Source organism: Arachis hypogaea, chromosome 19 (genome assembly GCF_003086295.3).
Source record: "Arachis hypogaea cultivar Tifrunner chromosome 19, arahy.Tifrunner.gnm2.J5K5, whole genome shotgun sequence".
NCBI classification, from domain to species: Eukaryota; Viridiplantae; Streptophyta; class Magnoliopsida; order Fabales; family Fabaceae; genus Arachis; species Arachis hypogaea.
The window spans coordinates 157962907-157981442 of NC_092054.1; the positions used below are offsets into that span (position 1 = coordinate 157962907).

Consider the following 18536-nt stretch of genomic DNA (forward strand, 5'->3'; position numbering starts at 1 on the left):
TTGTAGTCTAGTTTTGCATTTTAAGCTTTCCCTAGATGAATCCAATGTATAAATGGAATTTTTTTTTTTTTTTTTTTGGATTCTGTGGCTGTTATATAGAGTCGCCTTTATATAATGTGTTCAAATGTGTTAAAGGATTATACCAAGATCATTGCATGTTGTGGTGTTCCATGCATGCTTATTAGTTATTACTCGTCTACAAAGTGGTTTTTATTGGTTTTCCGTGTAACCCAGTTATTGCCACATGGTGCTTATGGAACAGCAAATTACACACACGTAGATAATGGGTAGGAAGATTATTTTAATCTATGAACAACAGTGATTGGTGTAGAGAAGGATCATCACCACAAGAGAAGGATTATTGTTTTTTGTAATTTATATTCCTAAGGAGTCCAATTGGCCAATCTGGGTAAGTGGTTTCCCTACATCGGAGATGGACTTGGGCTATTATGTAATAGGTTTTAACCAATTATGGACTTGGGTTCTCCCCACTAACATGATCCAGTGCCCATGAATTCGTTATTACCATCCATCTATGTTAAATGAAGAGATTATTTTATCAATTAAAATGACCGAAATTCACCGGAAGAAAAAATTTTAGATGATGTCATATAAATAAGTCTGTAAATCGCAATAATATGCGGCACTTTTTAGCTTTTAAAAAATATATATGTATGTTACGTTGATTTTTCAAAAAATAAAAAGAAAATGTAAAATGTAAAGAGAGATGATTCTGACTTGTGAATCTCACATGTGTGTGTGACAGTGTGAGAGGTGGTGAATGATAGTGGCTTATCTGAAACAGGAACATTGCATTTGTACGCATGCCTGTGTCTGGTTGCAGGTTGCAGACACTGAGTTCCAGCACAATGTGTTTTGTTTTTTTAACCCTTTCAGATTAACTGCTTTAGATGCTGTTTCACTACACTTGCACCTCTCTTTTATTTTTACTTTTTCTTTTTCTGACTCTTCCCATGTGGCGCTCACCACTCTTGTCTTGTCCCACACACTCCCCACCCACCCATTCTCTCTCTTGATCTCTCTTCGATTTCCGCGAAAGTTCTATTACCACTCCTTTGCAATACCCTCGTACTACCCTTCCACATTATACTATTCCATATTCTTGTATACGCAACTCGTTACACGCTGCTATTAATCATTGTATTTTGTGTGTATCTTCTATTTTTCTTATTTCTTTATTCGTTATTCCATTCTGTTCTAATCTAATCTTGCCTCTTTTAAGGTTATCGCACATTTTTTTCCATATATTTTATTTGCACTACATTCTTTGCTATTATGACAATTTTTATTATTTTAGTACGACACAAGTATCTAACTGAATGCATCAAGGCTCAAGCTTAGTATATCCATAAATCGGGAATAAGTTGATACAACTCGTATTAGCTGGACTCTTACGTAATTAATTAATTATACATGTTATCCATGCATGATGAAAATCTTAATTCCAGGTTTCAAGAGTTAATGGAAGGAATTAATAGAAAAAAATAGTGTAGCCTTTTTATCTTGTTAAACATCTTAATATTCAAATCAGACATTTTTTATTTTAAAAAGTTTACAAGACGCATTAGCTTGACTATTACGTAACTAAAATTGATTATCGTACATGGTTAAAAATTATTAATACCAGTTTTCAAGAGTTAATCAATGTAGTCAAAACGAAAGAAAATAGCAAAGCAGATGTATAATTAGTTACATAGTTATGAGTTGAGTATAGTATGTCTATGATATGATATAAGACTATTAAAAATCTGAGGTGATGGCATATGATAGATATGATAATACTACCAAAGTGGAAACATAGGTTTATCCTCATCCCATATTGTGCTTTTACCAAATTAACCCCACCCTCCATATCCTATTCATATGTAATGAAAGGAGCGTTCAAAATCAATCCGAACTGAATAAATAATAACTACTAGTTTTTTTTTGGAACTGAATTCTAATTCCAATTACATAAAATTAGGAATATTTGATGGAAGTGTACAGACTAAATGTTTGTTAGTTGCTTACATTTTACTATTTTTTTATACTTTCAGTGTTGCTCTAACACTTCTTGCAATTTTTAGAATTTTTTTTAATTAATTAAAAAATCGAAAAAATCGAACCAAATTGAACTGCATAATTAAAATAACATTAGATTGAATGTGTTTTTGTCAAGATTCCGAACCAAACCAAAAATCGCAAACCGAACACCCCTGATGCACCACCCCTCTACTACCTAGACTGTACACCAAGGCCTCCAATGCGCACTAGCCGCGCATTCTAGCACCGCCCCTCAACTACCTTTTTCAGGACACATAACCACGTGTCCCCGTCTCTTCCGTCCACGTCACCAACCTTCGTTGTTCCCCAATTTCTCTCTCTCTCTCTCTCTAATTCCTACCTTTACTCTTTCTCTCTCTCTGTCACTTCTTTTCTCTTTCGTCGCTCGTCTTCTCTTCTTCTTCTCCATCTTCCTGTTTCAGCCACTCCAATTAGGGTTTCCACAGTAAGTCGCAAAGCGCAGAAACAACTACCACGGCCATGGGGTCCATCCCCGATCCCGGCGAGCTGAGCGAGGTTGCTCCTCCGCCGAGCTTCGACGAGTTCCAGCGTCAGACCTCACTTATGACCAGCTGCACACTCCTCTGGAAGGAGCTCTCCGACCACTTCTCCTCACTTGAGAAGGACCTAGTCAGCAAATCAGAAGCACTCAAGCTCAAGATTCGCACCTTCGACAACCACACCGCTCAGTCCCTAAAACTCCTTGACCACCGCGAGTCCTCCATCGAGGGAAGCGTCCAGATCGCCCTCCGCAAACTCGACAACAACCGGACCGCTGCGCTCTCCGCTCTTACCGACTCTGACTGCGGCGACTCCGCCGCCGGCGATGGTGAGGTGGACAATGGCGAGGGCCTAGTGCTGAAGCTGAAGTCATTCTGCCTGAGAATGGATGCGGTAGGGTTTTGGATGTTCGTGATCGGGAAGAAGAAGGAACTGGAGGCGCTGAGGTCGGAGATGCCGGTGGCGCTGTCGGAGTGTGTGGATCCGGCGAAGTTCGTGCTGGAGGCGATATCGGAAGTGTTTCCTGTGGACAAGAGAGGAGGGGAGAAGGTAGGTAGCGGGGACCTAGGTTGGGCGTGCGTGCTGGTGCTGGAGTCGCTGATCCCGGTGGTGGTGGACCCTGTGATAGGGAAGTCGAGGTTGATGGTGACGCCGGCAGTGAAGGAGAGGGCGAAGGAGATCGCTGAGACTTGGAAGGCGAGCCTTGAAGAGAGGGGAGGGATCGAGAACGTGAAGACCCCTGACGTGCACACGTTCTTGCAGCACCTTGTCACCTTTGGGATTGTCAAGAAGGATGACTTAGATTTGTACAGGAAGCTTGTCATTGGCTCCGCCTGGAGGAAACAGATGCCTAAGCTCGCTCTTTCCCTCGGTCTTGCTGATGAAATGCCTGGTACTCTCTCTCTCTCTCTCTCTCTCAAAATGAAAGATGACTATAGAAATGTCAAGTGATACTACACAGTGAGCAATATTGTATTTGTTTAGTTGAGTTTGATTTTCAGAAGATAGTTACAGAGTGTCTCCACTATTCTGTCACAGATTTCTGGTCTTCCTTCCTCATTCAGGGGAAAGACATGTAGCTGATCTCTTTCGTTTTGGCGCCATATTAATTTAGGAGGTCTTTAAATAACATGATTTTAAGTATTGTTTAACCTTTTTCTTTCACTTATGGAGTGACTCACGGAATTTTAGCCATAGGATGTTAAAATCAGTGTGCAAGGGAACAAATAAAAAGGTGCTGTTAGTTAAGCTATCTAGTGGTTAAGCTTATTCGATTTCTGCCTCTTGTGTTTTGTGCATAATGGCAATTGGTCATAACTATAGTCTGTAGTGCATGTGGTACTGAGTTCTAATGTTTGTTGATATATGCACTGCAGATATGATTGAAGAGTTAATCAGCAAAGGCCAGCAGCTTGATGCAGTGCACTTTACATATGAAGTAGGTCTTGTGGACAAGTTCCCTCCTGTTCCGCTACTCAAATCTTATTTGAAGGATGCAAAGAAAGTTGCATCATCTATATTGGAAGATCCTAATAATGCAGGCCGAGCTGCGGTAATTTACTTTTATGTTCTTAAGTAACCTACAACTTGTCAATATTTTTTCTTTTTGTAGTCTGCTTGTTTGATGTATTTTAAACCAAACTGTCGTTTTGTACACTGTTAATAGCATGTCTTTTTCCTCATTGAACTGCTGATTTCAACATCTTTTGATTTTGGATCACTGGTGTTATTGATAGAGGTCCAGAATTTTTCCTTTTCTTTTATGCATATAGTATGAAGTTTAGAAAGACTGCATTAGATGCATATCTTAGAAAGGGGAAGGGACTGTTAAATCCTTCAGAGTTCAGTGTGTTAATATTTATTCAGTATTGATTTAATTTCTGATTCTTCTCATTCATTTGTGCTGCTTTTTCTTATTTAGTTGGAAGAAAGGGCTCCAAGTGGTAAAAATGCCTTGTTATATTTTCTATACTTATCTGAAGCAGGTTCACTATTTAAATTGACTTCTTTCTATGTGCTTCATAAAATTTACCAGACCCTAGCTGCAAGAAAAGAGCAATCTGCCCTCAGGGCTGTGATTAAATGCATTGAAGAGTACAAACTTGAGGATGAGTTCCCTCCCGAAAATCTGAAGAAGCGACTTGATCAGTTGGAGAAGGTCAAGACGGACAAGAAGAAACCAGTTGTTGTCCCTGCCAACAAAAGAACAAGAGCAAGCAACAGCAATGGAGGCCCAATGCCTCCTGCCAAGGCTGGCCGTTTGACCAACGCATATGTGTCATCTTTCCCTGCTGCTCCGGCATTTGTTAGGTCTCCATCACACGGGCAATACCCAGCTGCTCTTCCAGCATATCCTTCCCCACCACACATGTACGGAAGCAGAAGCCCCCCAGCAAACCCCTATGCTGCTTACTCACCGGAGCCAGCACCAGCTATGGCAGGTTCATACCCAGCTGCATCAATGAACTACCCTGCATATGGTGGCTATGGAAATGTTATGGCACCAACTTATCAGCAGGCTTACTACCGATAGACATGACATCCCCAAAGATGGTAACCACTGATATGACGACCTTGATCCCATTTACTTTCTCAATGTTGTTTGTAATCACTAACCGTTTTAACGGTAGAAGTTCTGTGTGTTAATTATAACTACTGTCCCACTTCCTGCTCTGCATGGCGAGAAGTTGTATTTCTAATGTTGATCCCGTAGTACTAGGCGATTGTGGAAGTAACTAGGACGGCCAAGAAACATCAGAAAACTCATCTACCAATGTTCGGTTTAGTTGTAGAAAGACTTACTGTTACTATGTTTACAATTATATATGCTTATCCTGTGATCGAACTTGAAGGAAAAAGGAGAAAAAAAAATGAAAAGGAGGAGAGTAGGAACGTTCAATATGTTTCTTGGCAGCTGTTGACTAAGGTATAAAGATCTGTGAAGGAGATAAATGATGAAATCTCGTCTGAGTTTAATGTTTTTTAATTTCGGGTGCCCTACAATCATACTCTTCTTCCTCTAGCACTGTTATTTGTTTTTACATGCTACTTTTTGGCGTTCTTCCAAATGAAGGGTGATGATGATGTGGGATGAGAACCCTGTGTAACAAAGGCTAGGGAACAAAAGTTCGGAGAAACTTGCCAGCTAAATCCAGTATGTAATTTATAGTGGTTGTCAGAACAGGATGTGTCTTTCTTAAATATCGGGTAAAGAATTTGCGGGAATGAGTATTATGGTGGAAAACGAATTTAGTATCTCACACTTGATTCACACCAGAAATATATTTTATTTTTCAGGAATTTAACTAATTCCAACGACTCCAATCAAAAGGAATCAATGAGGGGCTTAGGTTTGGTGAACATAATATAATGTGTCGTGCCTAAAAGTCTACGCTAAACAAAACCTTAATGGTGGCCTCATCTTTTTTTAGCAATTACTCTGACTTTTAATCCCCCTTCGAAAGGGAAGCGGTTGGTAGGGGATGTGCATGGCCCGGTCCGATCTGAAGATTTGGTTCGGTCTGGTCCTGAACACTTTAGGGGCTATTTTTGTGTGATTTCACCGGGTCTAGGGTCGGATAAGGGTCTCAAAAATAGACCCGGTCATTATTTCGGGTCGGGTTCAGGCCATGACTCGGTTCACTATAGGTCGGTCCGGTGGCCTAGTCATCATACACAATTAATATTTTGTTATTAGTGATGGATGATGGCTATTCTTATGTGGAATTTAAGTATTGTAAACCTTAATATTTTGTATTATTAGTTATTATAAGACTATAAGTTAATGTTTTATGTTTAAAATGCATAAAATTTTAGACTAATGTATAATATTGTGTTATTTATATTGATTTAAATATTTGGTGTTATTAGACAATATTAGTATTGATTATGGATTTATGGTTATGCTTTAATTTTAGAGAAGAGTTGGTTCTTGTTATATTTTTCTAAGTGAATTTTACCATGTCAAATAATGGTTGGAGTCTTGGAAATTTGGATATTTTCACATGCTAGCTTATAAGAAGGTATCAAGGTAATATAATGTTAACGGCCCGATTTTTACCCGTATAACCGTGGCCCGAAAGTGTATAGGTTTCATCGGGTCTAGGACTGGGTTCGGGTCTAATAAATAGGCCCGGTATATATTTTGGGTCGGGTCAGTCACATCCAACCAGGTTTCACCCGACTCATGTACACCACTAGTGGCTAGCATCAGGAGCAAATCTTGTTCCTTGAATCCTTGCATTGAAGTAGCTTTTTGGTCGTAGATTTACTAGATTATATGGTAATTCCATGTTCTAGTTAGTATTCCGTGTTTTAAAAATTTGAAATTCCAAATCTCTCAGAATGAAATCATCTAAAAGAAAAAAGACAAGAGACGAAAGTGCTGAGGTCGCAAACAGGCGAATACTTTCAAATACAAGAAACTCCCTAAAGTTGATCAAGTCTCACAAGTGACGGAAGTGAGTGTTACACCCAAATAGTAGCCATTCCAGTTTTCTTCACTTTAGATTTCAAAAGCCTTATTTTGTGCTTGCTTTAATATGTTGATAAATCATAAGTGGTTGCTTCTAAACTTGGTGGTTGCTCCAAACCTCATGATCTAATTCATTCATGCGTAACTTATACCCCAAGCTAGGGAGAAAAACAACGGTAGCATCATATATCATTGATATTGACATCATATTAATGTGAAGAAAATTTTACATGGGAATAAGGTTCGTGTACGTGTTTCATAATTCAAAGCATTTGAAATTGGAACATCTTGATCGTGCTCATCAACCACTTTGAATGGTGTGAATTGAAATGTTTTCCAATATGGGGTGACATATGAGATATGACACGTGTGGTGCTGCTTAATTGGTGGGCTGATTTTTAACCTTTTTCGATAGATTTAATGTCCAAAATGGTCCTTGGATTTCAAATCGCTATTCAATTTAGTCATCGACTTTTTAAAATGACCAATTAAATTTTTGAAATTCGAAAAAGTGCATCTCCATTAGTCCCTTGCAGAAGTGTCGTCTAAACGTTGATGATGTGGCATTCCAACCATATGCTGATGTGTACCAAACTTGAATTTGATTCAAATTGGTACCTGAAATTACTTAATAATATCCAAATTAGTCCATTTTCAATTATAAAACCCTAAATCCTCAAATTATTGTCTTATCTTCTTCGATCTGTCTGCTGTCTTCTTCTCTTCTTCAACCTCTCCGCTATCTTCTTCTCTTCTTCAACCTCTCCACTATCTTCCGGTTCATCTTGTTTTCTCGTCTACATGAGTGATGATGGGTGGTGGGGAGAGAAGTCAAAGTAGCTCAAGTAGGAACAACTAACTCTGTAGGGAGACCTTATGGTAGCAAAAGAATGTGCAACAGGGGAGGTAAGAACGCCATTTTCTATAATTGCAGACTTCGGATGGTGATGAAGTACTCAACGACGACAGAGAATCCTGATAGACTATTTTATGGTTGTCCAAACTATGAGGTAAGGTTATGGCTTTAAAGAAAATGTTAAGATAGTTTCACTTTGAATTTAGATTCACATGCGTTTTTTTACTTTGCAGTATGGAATCAATTGTAATTTTTTCTGTTGGGTTGATGGAGGTGAAGAACCAGTTTGTGCAACACCCATTTCACAAAACATTTTGCATGAGTTCAATTGAAAAATGACAAACTTAGAAAGTGATGTTAAGACCTTGAAGATGATGACAATGGTTACCTTCTTAAAAGTGAAAAATATATTTTAGTTTAATAGACGAACCTGTAAGGATACATATAATTTAAATTTGTGTTGAACTTAAAATTAATCCAACTACATTAACTTGTAATTAAAATAGTTTTTAGGTAAGTGTACTGATGTTGTAGTTCAGATAAATATGAACTGGAAGATAGCGGAGAGGACGAAGAAGAGAAGAAGACAGTAGAGAGATCGAAGAAGGTAGAGAAGATAATAATTTGGAGATTAGGGTTTTATAATTGAAAATGGATTAATTTGAATATTATTAAGCAATTTCAGGTACCAATTTGAATCAAATTTAAGTTTAGTACACATCAGCATACAGCTGGAATGCCACATCATCAATGTTTAGACGGTATTTTTGCAAGGGACTAATAGAGATGCATTTTTTCGAATTTCAAAGATTTAATTGGTCATTTTAAAAAGTTGATAACTAAATTGAATAGCGATTTGAAATTCAGAGACCATTTTAAGCATTTACTCTTTTCCGATATAAGCATTATCAACATGCTTCTTTCTCAAGGAAATCTTCCATTCACTGCTATGGCAATTTACCCCTATTTTAGGGGTGTACATGGTCCGGCCCGGCCCGAAGACCCGGCCTGGTCCCAAACACTTTAGGGACTAATTTAGTGTGATTTCATCGGATCTAGGGTCGGGTAAGGGTCTCAAAGATAAACTCGGTCATTATCTCGGGTCGGGTCCGGGCCATAGCTCGGATCACCCGAACTCGGCTCGGTGGCCCGATCATCATACACAATTAATATTTTGTGTTATTAGTAATGGATGATGGCTATTCTTATATAGAATTTAAATACTGTAAACCTTAATATTTTGTGTTATTAGTCATTTATAAGATTATAAGTTAATGTTTTATGTTTAAAATGAATAAGACTTTAGACAAATACATAATATTGTGTTATTTGTATTGATTTAAATATTTGGTGTTAGACAATATTAGTATTGATTACGGTTACGCTATAATTTTAGAGAAGGGTTGGTTCTTGTTATATTTTTTTTAAGTAAATTTTACTATGTGAATTGTGAAATAAATGTTGGAGATTAGGTGATTTTTACATGCTAAAGACCCGGTTTTTACCCGGCCCAAAGATGCGTAGGTTTCATCGGGTCTAGAATCGGGTTATGATCCAAAAATTAGACCCGATCTATATTTCAGGTCGGATCTGGGTTAAGCCAAACCCGATGTGGCCCGGCCCATGTACACCCCTACCCTATCTCAATAGATTTTACTTTACTTCTTTAGGGGCAATGTGATTAAACCATATCCGATATCTCTGTCTTGCCCCTTTTTTTTCCCATAATGTATTGCAAGTACTAATCATATTATTCATTTTGTCAAAATTACGTAAAAATTATCTAAACACAAATTATAGATTAATCTAAGTTTAATAAAACACTAACATCCATTTGCAACTACTAATCCAAACACGTGCTCATTTTATTAGTTAATGCATTGCCGGCCAACATCACTGTTTTATTCAACAATGACATACTAGTATATATAGATAGGTACAGCTGGACCTCTAGTCAATTATTATTCTAGTGTCCATGGTGTAACGGGTCATGAAATATTTCAGCAGTTTATCTTAAATCTAATTTAGGATTTTTATTGAGTAAATTAAAGTTGGTGGATTTTTATTGACCAAGACTTAATGAAAACCCGAGATACTAATTTGAAGTTTGAAATCATTCTTTTACATTTCCAACTTATAACAACTGAATTATCATCTCTATGAAGAAATGATGGTTAAGATCAAGTAGAAGGAAATATAATTAAAATTAGCGAATAATTCTTACTTTATATTTTCTGTAATCAAAAGAATATAATTTTAAGAATAATAACACACCACATGCAAGCATCACAGCACAAACATTATTGATCAGTTGCTTATCTTGATTGGAAAAACTTTAAGTGGTTGAGCTTTTTGGAGGGTAATTCCAAATTTCTCAGTCATGTCAATATCTTCTAATCTCATTCCATGTTGAAGCTTCCAATCAAAGGAGTTGATCAATGAACCCAACATCAAATACAACATCCTATTAGCCAATTGTAATCCGGGACATATTCTTCTTCCAGCACCAAACGGAACCAGTTCAAAGTTCGTTCCTTTAACATCAATATCCGAACCTATGAACCTCTCCGGAGAAAACAATGTTGGATTGTCCCACAAGCTTGGATCCCTTCCAATGTTCCACACATTAACCATCACTTGAGCATCTTTTGGGATGGTGTAGCCACCAATGTCCACATCAATCTCAGCTTTTCGTGGCAACAAGAATGGAACTGGTGGGTGCAGGCGTAGCGTCTCTTTTATTACTGCTTGTAAGTATGGTAGTTTCGAAATATCTGACTCCTCAACAGGGACACTACCATTGTTGCCAACTATTTCTCCTAATTCCTCTTTAGCCTTTTCCATAACTTGTGGGTTACGAACTAACTCACTCATTGCCCATTCTAAGGTAGATACCGTTGTGTCTGTTCCGGCAACGAATATATCCTATCAAAAACAGTTATTCATTTGGTCAAAATGGTAATAAAAATTAAAAACTCAGATACAGTCAACTAACTTTATGAGAAGTTGACAGTCGAAAATTGTTAGATAATAATTTAGTTAAACTGCGAAATTATTTAATGATTCTTAGCTATAACTTCACGTAAAACTAAACTAAGGTGAAAATTCAGGTGCAGTCAACTTCACATGAAGTTGATACCTGAGAATCTTAGATGATTTGATTGATTTGACTAAATTTTCATCTAACAGGTATCAACTTTACATGAAGTCGACTTCACCTGAGTTTTCACCTTAAACTAAATGTCCTTAAATTTCCAAAAAAAATAAAATAGCACACTTACATGGAATAGATGTGCAATGAGTGTTTTATCAATCAACTTGTTGTCCTTGGAAATGGTGAGTAGAGAATCCAACATGTCATTTTTGCTATGAAAACCATTTTCTCTTAGCTTCAATCGTTGGTTAATCAAACGGTCGAAGATATCAAGAACCTTTGTTACGTTCTTAGCCTGCCTTCGGTTAATGCCTTGTGGGTCAATCGTCTTCAACATGGGGAAGAAATCAGCCAAGTTTGGTGTTCCAACAAGGTTTGTGATGTTGGTAACCAGATGCTTGAACTCTCCCGCTGCATCTGTAGAGTCAATCAAATCTATGGAGAAAATGGTGTTAGATAACAGATTTATGGTAGCCTTGAACCCTAGTGTTCCAATATCGACAGCTTCACCGATTTGGCTGCTATGGTGAACATCATTAAGGAGTTGTTGCATTTTGTTACGCCTAACATGTTGGCTATCATCAAGATTCTTGTGGGATAATAGTTGAGTGTTGCATATTTTTCTCATTTCGCGCCAAAGGGGGGAAATGGGAATAAATGCAAAGCTGTAGTTTTCATGGTTGAGAACCGACACGGATTGTGGAATTGGTCGGTTTGACAAGTGGTGGTCATGGGTTAGAAGTATCTCTTTCGCCATTTCGGCGGAAGAGACTACTACTGATGTCTTTTGTCCAAGCTGCAGACTCATTATTGGACCATGAATCTTCGCCAGCTTGGACAAAGACAAGTGAGGCTTTTCCCCCATGTCAAGGAGGTTTCCGATTATCGGAAGCCGGGAGGGTCCCGGAGGAAGCTTGTAGTTAGGCTTTGTGGATTTTGTAAAGAGTAAACAAAGTGCATGAATGGTCACACATGCCAATACAAAGATCATTGTACAACTTACAAAGTCCATTTTTGTGTATAGGATAATTCACAGGAGATGGAACGTTCGTTATTGCTTAGCTTAATTTATAGCTGATGATGATGACTGTTTGGAAAGATGAATTTGTGTGTAGACAAGACTCATTCTACCCGTTGATTTTCAGCCTTTAAACCACTCTACCAAATAAATATTGGTAGCAAAAGTACGACATAAATTGGTGGAAATTCAGATACAGTTGACTTCACGTGAAGTTGATTGTTGAGAGCTGTTGGAAATTCAGGTGCAGTTGACTTTACGTGAAACCCTAAATCCAAATCAGTCAAATCATCTAACAGCTCTCAATTATCAACTTCACGTGAAGTCGACTGTATCTGAGTTTTCACTTATAAATAAATACGTAAAAAGAATATAGCATGAAATTCAATCAAGTCTAAACCAAAAAGATTATAAGAGTTTAGAATGATGTTAAATTATTAATTTGACACTACAAATTAAATAACACGTCACTATGTCTGTTTGTGTGTGTTTTTTTCCTTAAAATTAAACCTGAATGTCTCAAAACAGAGACTGTGTACTGTTTGGATTAAAGAAATTATGCGAAGAATGTCGTCAACCCCCTTGTTCAACTTAATACGAATAAGATATATTTTTTTAAGAATAAAATTTAGTTTTTTTTAGTCAACCGCTAAGAAAATATAAGTTCGAGGTCTCATCAGAAACGGTCTTTCCCAGCAGGCTAAAGCATAACAATGAAATTCTTTTGTTGAAAAAACGCGCTAATAATAGCTAATTGCCGCTTTATATGAATGTGAGAAGTTGCACGGTTGCACCCTTGACCCTTGTATAAAGATAATAATTTAAATGTTTATAATATTAAAGATTATATTAAATAATTTAATTAAATTATCTAATAATTTTTAACTATCATTACTAATCACCGAAGGAAGCCCTTAGATAAAGATGTCAAAAACGTCTTTTTTTAAAGATGATTTTTAAAAATTTAAATTTAACATATATAATCAATTAAATTGTATTATTTTTATTAAAATTAGACTGGACAAATCAATTTAGCAAAAAAATTAATAAATTAAATTTTTAAACCGGTATAAATTAATATTTTTTATAAAAAATTACTATAATATTCCTATTATAAAACACAACTAAAATATTCCTATCATATATATATAAATTTTGAAAACTTTAAATTCTAACCCTACAACGATAGAGAAAAAAAGAGCTAAAATTTAGAATTCTCAAAATTAATATATATAATAAGAGTATTTTAGTCATTTTATATAATAGAGGTATTGTAGTCATTTTTTATAAAAAATAATATTAATTTAGACGAATTCAAAATTTAATTCATTATTTTTCGGTCAAATTAATTTATCTAACATAATTTTAACAAAAATAACATAATTTAAGTAATTATATGTGTTAAATTTTAATTATTAAAAATATCTTAAAAAAGACGTTTTCTGCGTCTTTATGGAGCATCCCCATCACCGAATTGTTATGCATAACTCCAAATATGTTGGTCATTAATAACCCAAGTGTTTGCAAGCAAATTCTTCCTTTCACTCTTTCGGTCAATACATTAATTAGTGGTGAGCACGGGTTGACTTGGTTTAAATTTAAATTGGTTCGAATTTAGAATAAAATTAGAATCGAATCAATTGAATAATAATAAATTTAGTTTGGTTCGAATTTACATTTTTTTTGTATATACCCAAACTAAATCAAACCGATTAAAAACGAATTAGTTCGGTTCGAATAATTGAATACCCGATAAAATATAAATTTATAAAATAAAAAAACAAAGTTTGTATCTTAAAAATTCTATAAGTACAATAAACATATAAAATTAATAGAAATAATCCAAACATATTAAACACTAAAGACATTAAAATTCTAACATATTAAAAAGCATATATTTCAAATTTTTATTTTTTTATTTAATTAATACATAATCAAATCTACGAATTGGTTCAAATTCTGTACTTTTAAAACCGTTATCTAAACCAATTATTAGAAAGAATCATTGGTTTGATTTTAATTATTAAAAAGAGTCATTACTTTAATTCGGATCGAACCCAATTACCTATTAATTCTAGAACCAATTTAATTAATTCTATTCGAATTCAGACAGATAATTAAGTACCTGCTATCTGTATTCAACCATAATATTAATGTTCAAAACAAACTTCTTCACAAACGCAACCAAATTCCTGTGTCTTCCGGGTCAATCCAATAACTATATTATAATATTCATTTTTCTAATCAAATTATAGTTTTTTTTTATAATTTTATCAAAAATAATATTCATCTATTAAAATTAGTTATGTATTTATATATAAATATATATAATATAATTTATTTTTTATATATATTTATATTCTTACATTTATTTTAAACTGACTTTAATAAATAGGTAATTTTAATATATATAGTATAATCGTAATATTATTAATATTATTTTCTAGTCCTTCCCACAATAATTAAATTCTTTATCTCACCGCAATCTCCATCTTCCTGTAACTTTCATTTTTTTTTTTTTGGCTCCACAAGAAGTCAGGTAGTCAACGTCATTTATAATCTGCCAAATTCTGTTCAACGATGTTGAAATGTTGCACAAGTCTTTGTAGCTTTGAAGTGTTACACACGTCTTATTAGTCTTTTGTATTAAAACGGGACTGCACACGTCTTATTAAGTTATTAGTTACTTCTGCAAAAATCTATATGCACCAGCCTAGAAGTTCTTTTTTTGTGGAAGAGAGGGAAGATACTAAAATGAACAGGTTTCTGTAGGGTATAGGGTATGGGCTACGAGCCCATGATAAATTTGTTTCTGACTCATCACCTCTATCCAATGTTTGGACTTTAACTTAGGCTTTTATTTGAAGTAAAACTATTTAGCAAGGAAAATTGTAAATTTGGACAAAACCAAAAATGAAAAATACAAAACTATGCTTTACAAATTGGGCTCATAACCCATACCAAAAGAAAAAAAGTAATAGACTAATAGGCCTAAAGATTGACTCATTTCATTTGAAATATGTATGTACTTCATGAACCCAAACAGGAACTAGAGGTGATGCTAACAGAAAATCTGATGTGGACTTCATAAACCAGATCGCGTCTTGATTCTAAACCTGAAGATCAATCGAAAAGTGAAATTAAACATCATGTCATGAAGGCCATAGGAGCTTGTCTTTTGGTGCTAGAATTCAACGCTTTGAGAGAGAAGATCGATTGGGGTTTGGGCGGGTTGGGTTATAGGTTCGAATAGGGTTTGGGCTTAGCCCTGAAATGTCCCAAAAAAAAAAAAAGAAATGTGTTGTATTGGTCATGGGAAGAGGATGGAAGTTACATAGTCAGAACAGGATATCATGTGGCTAAAACGGCAGGTCAAGAATTGAACCAAAGAAATTCGTCAACAAGTGAAGATAGAAGGGACCTATGGAAAGAAATATGGAAAATGGATGTCCCACCAAAAATAAAAATGCTGCTATCGAGAGCAAGTCAGGATGTATTGTCAGTGGATCACAACCTGTATAAGAGGAAGATAATACAAAGCCTAATTTGTCAAGTTTGTTCTAAAGAAGTGGAAACAGTACACACTTTCTTGCTATGCGATTAGGTAAGAGCTACATGGTTTGGGGCTGAATGTCAAAATATTCCAACTAGAGAGACAATCACATCTATTAGGAATTGATTGTTGAAAAATATAAGAAAAATTAGAGCAGTGAGAGGTGAAGAACAAGAGAAGAGAATCAGCAATTTTGGGTTCTTGATGTGGAAAATATGGAAGACCAGAAACGACAAACTATTTCAACATCTACAAATAAGTCCAATGTGGACAATAAAAAAAGCAAATATTATGAAAAATCTTTACTGGAAATCAAAAGAAAAACAAGCAGGAATGATGCTTAGAGAAAAAGAAAACAGAACAAACCTGGTAAGATGGAGACCTCCTCCAACTGGATGGCAGAAGGCAAATGTCGATGCTGCATTCAGGAAAGAAAAGAGTTCTGGTGCAATATCTGTGGTAGTCAGGGATAACAGAAAAAGAATTGTGTTAGGCTTCACAGGAAAAATTCAAGCAAATTCAAGCATTGCAGCAGAAGCAACAGCAGTTAGACAAGCCATAATCATAGTTAATAATCTCCAAATGGAAAAGACTCTAATAAAATCTGATAATTTGAAACTCATACAAGCAATTAAATTCAAGGGTTCAATAGAAAAAATTTCAGCAATTTTTCAAGACATTGATATGCTAATGAAGTAATTACCGAAAAAAAGGGTTAACTTGAACTCTCAAAAACAAGAATCTCCTCTCCCATGAAACAGCAGAAGTGGGGACATTACACCATAACTGAAGCACTCAACCACCTGCAGATATCCACAGAATCATCATAAGTGAATTCAATTTGATTAAAATTTGAGGATCAACAAAGAATTAAGCTTTAATAAAAAAGAAACAAAGTGCCATACAATTGAGGACCAAAACGGTACAGTGAATAGAAGCTTCTCGCAATGGCCATGGCAAAGCACTGCATCTCAGTTTAGAATGGATGATCGCAATCTTTGACGCACCAGATTCAGATGGAGTCCTAGCACAGTTGCACGAGTAGCATATTAAGTGGACATTGAAGGTGGTTGGCTGAGGGTACAATTCCAATTATAAAAGATGAAGGCAAGGTAGAAAAATAATTTTCTCTGGTTTATAGTTCAAAATGCGATAGTGTTAACATGGGAAGGGGTTAGATCTTGGTGTGTTTTTTTTTTTCCGAATCTTATGGACTCAAGTCCAAAAAAAAAATAGAAATGTGCATGGCAAAATTTTGATCTAATAGTCATCGTGTATGCATTGTAATAAGTATGCTCAAATTCAAAATTTAGCTAAATCAAATAGTAAATAGAATTTTTAAATATTGTGTGTAAGTGTGGTATGAGTGAATTTATAATGTCCAATTCATTTGACAAAAAAAAAAAAAAAACCAAACACACTCTTGAATGTATTATGAATACAAGAAAAATTAAAATAAAATAATTCATTAAACAAATCATCGATACAATGAAATCAGCAATGCAACTTGTACACACACAAAAATTAACAGAAAGAAAGACAAAGTTAGTTTTTTATTGTGTTTGATTCAACATGAAAATCAATAGAATCATGTTTAGAGAGAAAAATTAGCAACCTCCCTCTGCGTGCAAAGAAATTAAAAGAAAATAAAAAAATACGTGGCAAAAAGAAGTACCTACCTTAGATTTGTTAGATTTGTTTACACCGGTATAATATCGTCATCGACTTGCTACCTAAGGTGGAAGTCGTCTTAAATAGAAGAGTGGGGTGATTACTCTCATATTTAGGTATTGTTCTTGTGAGAGTAACATGGACGTGACCTCGGTTGGAGGAGTCTACGCCGAGTCGCCGAGTTATAAGCTGCGATAATTCAAGCTTTTTGTCCAGAGAGATACCATGTCACGGAGAATATGAATAAGGAGGGATGTACCTGCAAAAGGCATTTCGATGTTTAAATTAGTACTGAGAATTTAGTGTATTCGTTAAGGACAAGATATCATACTTTTGTAGGTTGAGCATAAAAGGTCGGTTACATTACCGTTGATCATCTGAAATGAAGAGTAGTTATTAGATTTTAATAAACAATAAATATTTGGTCAGATAATTTTATTCCATGATGTAGTCTGTTGAGTTCTGATTGTAACGCATAACACCGAGTTATAACGTAACTGTCGAATTATGGTGTGTAATGCCGAGTTATAACATAGAATTTGTAACGACCGTATCAGGTATAATTAAAGAAGTTGAGACATTCTAACAACTAGTATTGTTGTATTTATAAGATCATAAAAATAAATAAAAAAAAAAGTTCGTTTTTAAATTGAAGACAAAAATGAAGGCAAAAGATATTTGTATTTTTTAGGTCTTAATGTCAGTGAAATTAAATGATTTAATTGAGTTTATGATTTAAAAATAACTTTAAAAACTATTATAACTCATTAATAAATACAACAAAATAAACTAAAGTAATTTTTTAGATATTTTTGACAACTCGATGAAATGAAACTCTGTTTAAGAGTTCCATCAAATACTTTGCCTCCTTTATTTTATGAAGATAAATGGTGTGACTCTTAACATACAGTTTTACTTTATTTGTTTAGTCAATATACGATTCGTTGTCTAACAGTTTCGGAAAGGCGATGACTGAAAGATGGACCAAAATACAGTGACTATGCATGATATGATACATTCCATTCAGTGCCTTGTTTCAAAGATTGAAGTGACATGTCTCTCCAATTAATTTACAGGTGATGATCATCACATCTAACAATCATAACACACAGGGCGGCCACTGAGATTACCTGTCCGAATTCAAACCGAATTAATTAAATTGATTTTGGAATCAACGGATAATCGGATCCAACTCGAACCAAATCAATGACCTTTGTTAGTAATTGGTTCGAATATCGATTTTGG

General features: G+C 35.2%; 2 protein-coding genes and 1 long non-coding RNA gene across 3 annotated transcripts; 1 reads left to right on the forward strand and 2 right to left on the reverse strand.

The window, feature by feature from the left end:
• Nucleotides 1–234: 234 nt before the first annotated feature.
• Nucleotides 235–5551, forward strand: LOC112777222 (FRIGIDA-like protein 4a). Its single transcript, XM_025821555.3, has 3 exons — nucleotides 235–3457; nucleotides 3942–4117; nucleotides 4601–5551. The coding sequence occupies exons 1-3, from the start codon at nucleotides 2545–2547 to the stop codon at nucleotides 5096–5098; spliced, it is 1587 nt and encodes a 528-aa protein (XP_025677340.1). The 5' UTR covers nucleotides 235–2544; the 3' UTR covers nucleotides 5099–5551.
• Nucleotides 5552–10080: 4529 nt separating this feature from the next.
• Nucleotides 10081–12629, reverse strand: LOC112779529 (geraniol 8-hydroxylase-like). Its single transcript, XM_025823827.3, has 2 exons — nucleotides 11177–12629; nucleotides 10081–10820 (listed from the first exon to the last, which is right to left on the reverse strand). The coding sequence occupies exons 1-2, from the start codon at nucleotides 12059–12061 to the stop codon at nucleotides 10203–10205; spliced, it is 1503 nt and encodes a 500-aa protein (XP_025679612.1). The 5' UTR covers nucleotides 12062–12629; the 3' UTR covers nucleotides 10081–10202.
• A 2380-nt stretch (nucleotides 12630–15009) lies between these two features.
• On the reverse strand, nucleotides 15010–17178 carry LOC140181756 (uncharacterized). The gene is made up of 3 exons (XR_011876927.1): nucleotides 16526–17178; nucleotides 16324–16423; nucleotides 15010–16074 (listed from the first exon to the last, which is right to left on the reverse strand). It is a non-coding gene; the product is annotated as an uncharacterized lncRNA (long non-coding RNA).
• Between the last annotated feature and the right edge of the window lie 1358 nt (nucleotides 17179–18536).

Bases quoted from the DNA above. Each gene is read 5' to 3' on its own strand.
- LOC112777222 (XM_025821555.3), top strand. From the start codon at position 2,545: ATGGGGTCCATCCCCGATCCCGGCGAGCTGAGCGAGGTTGCTCCTCCG. The intron at 3,458-3,941 runs GTACTCTCTCTC...TATGCACTGCAG, and splicing joins TCTTGCTGATGAAATGCCTG to ATATGATTGAAGAGTTAATC. The intron at 4,118-4,600 runs GTAATTTACTTT...AAAATTTACCAG, and splicing joins ATAATGCAGGCCGAGCTGCG to ACCCTAGCTGCAAGAAAAGA.
- LOC112779529 (XM_025823827.3), bottom strand. From the start codon at position 12,061: ATGGACTTTGTAAGTTGTACAATGATCTTTGTATTGGCATGTGTGACC. The intron at 10,821-11,176 runs GTAAGTGTGCTA...TGTTTTTGATAG, and splicing joins TCATTGCACATCTATTCCAT to GATATATTCGTTGCCGGAAC.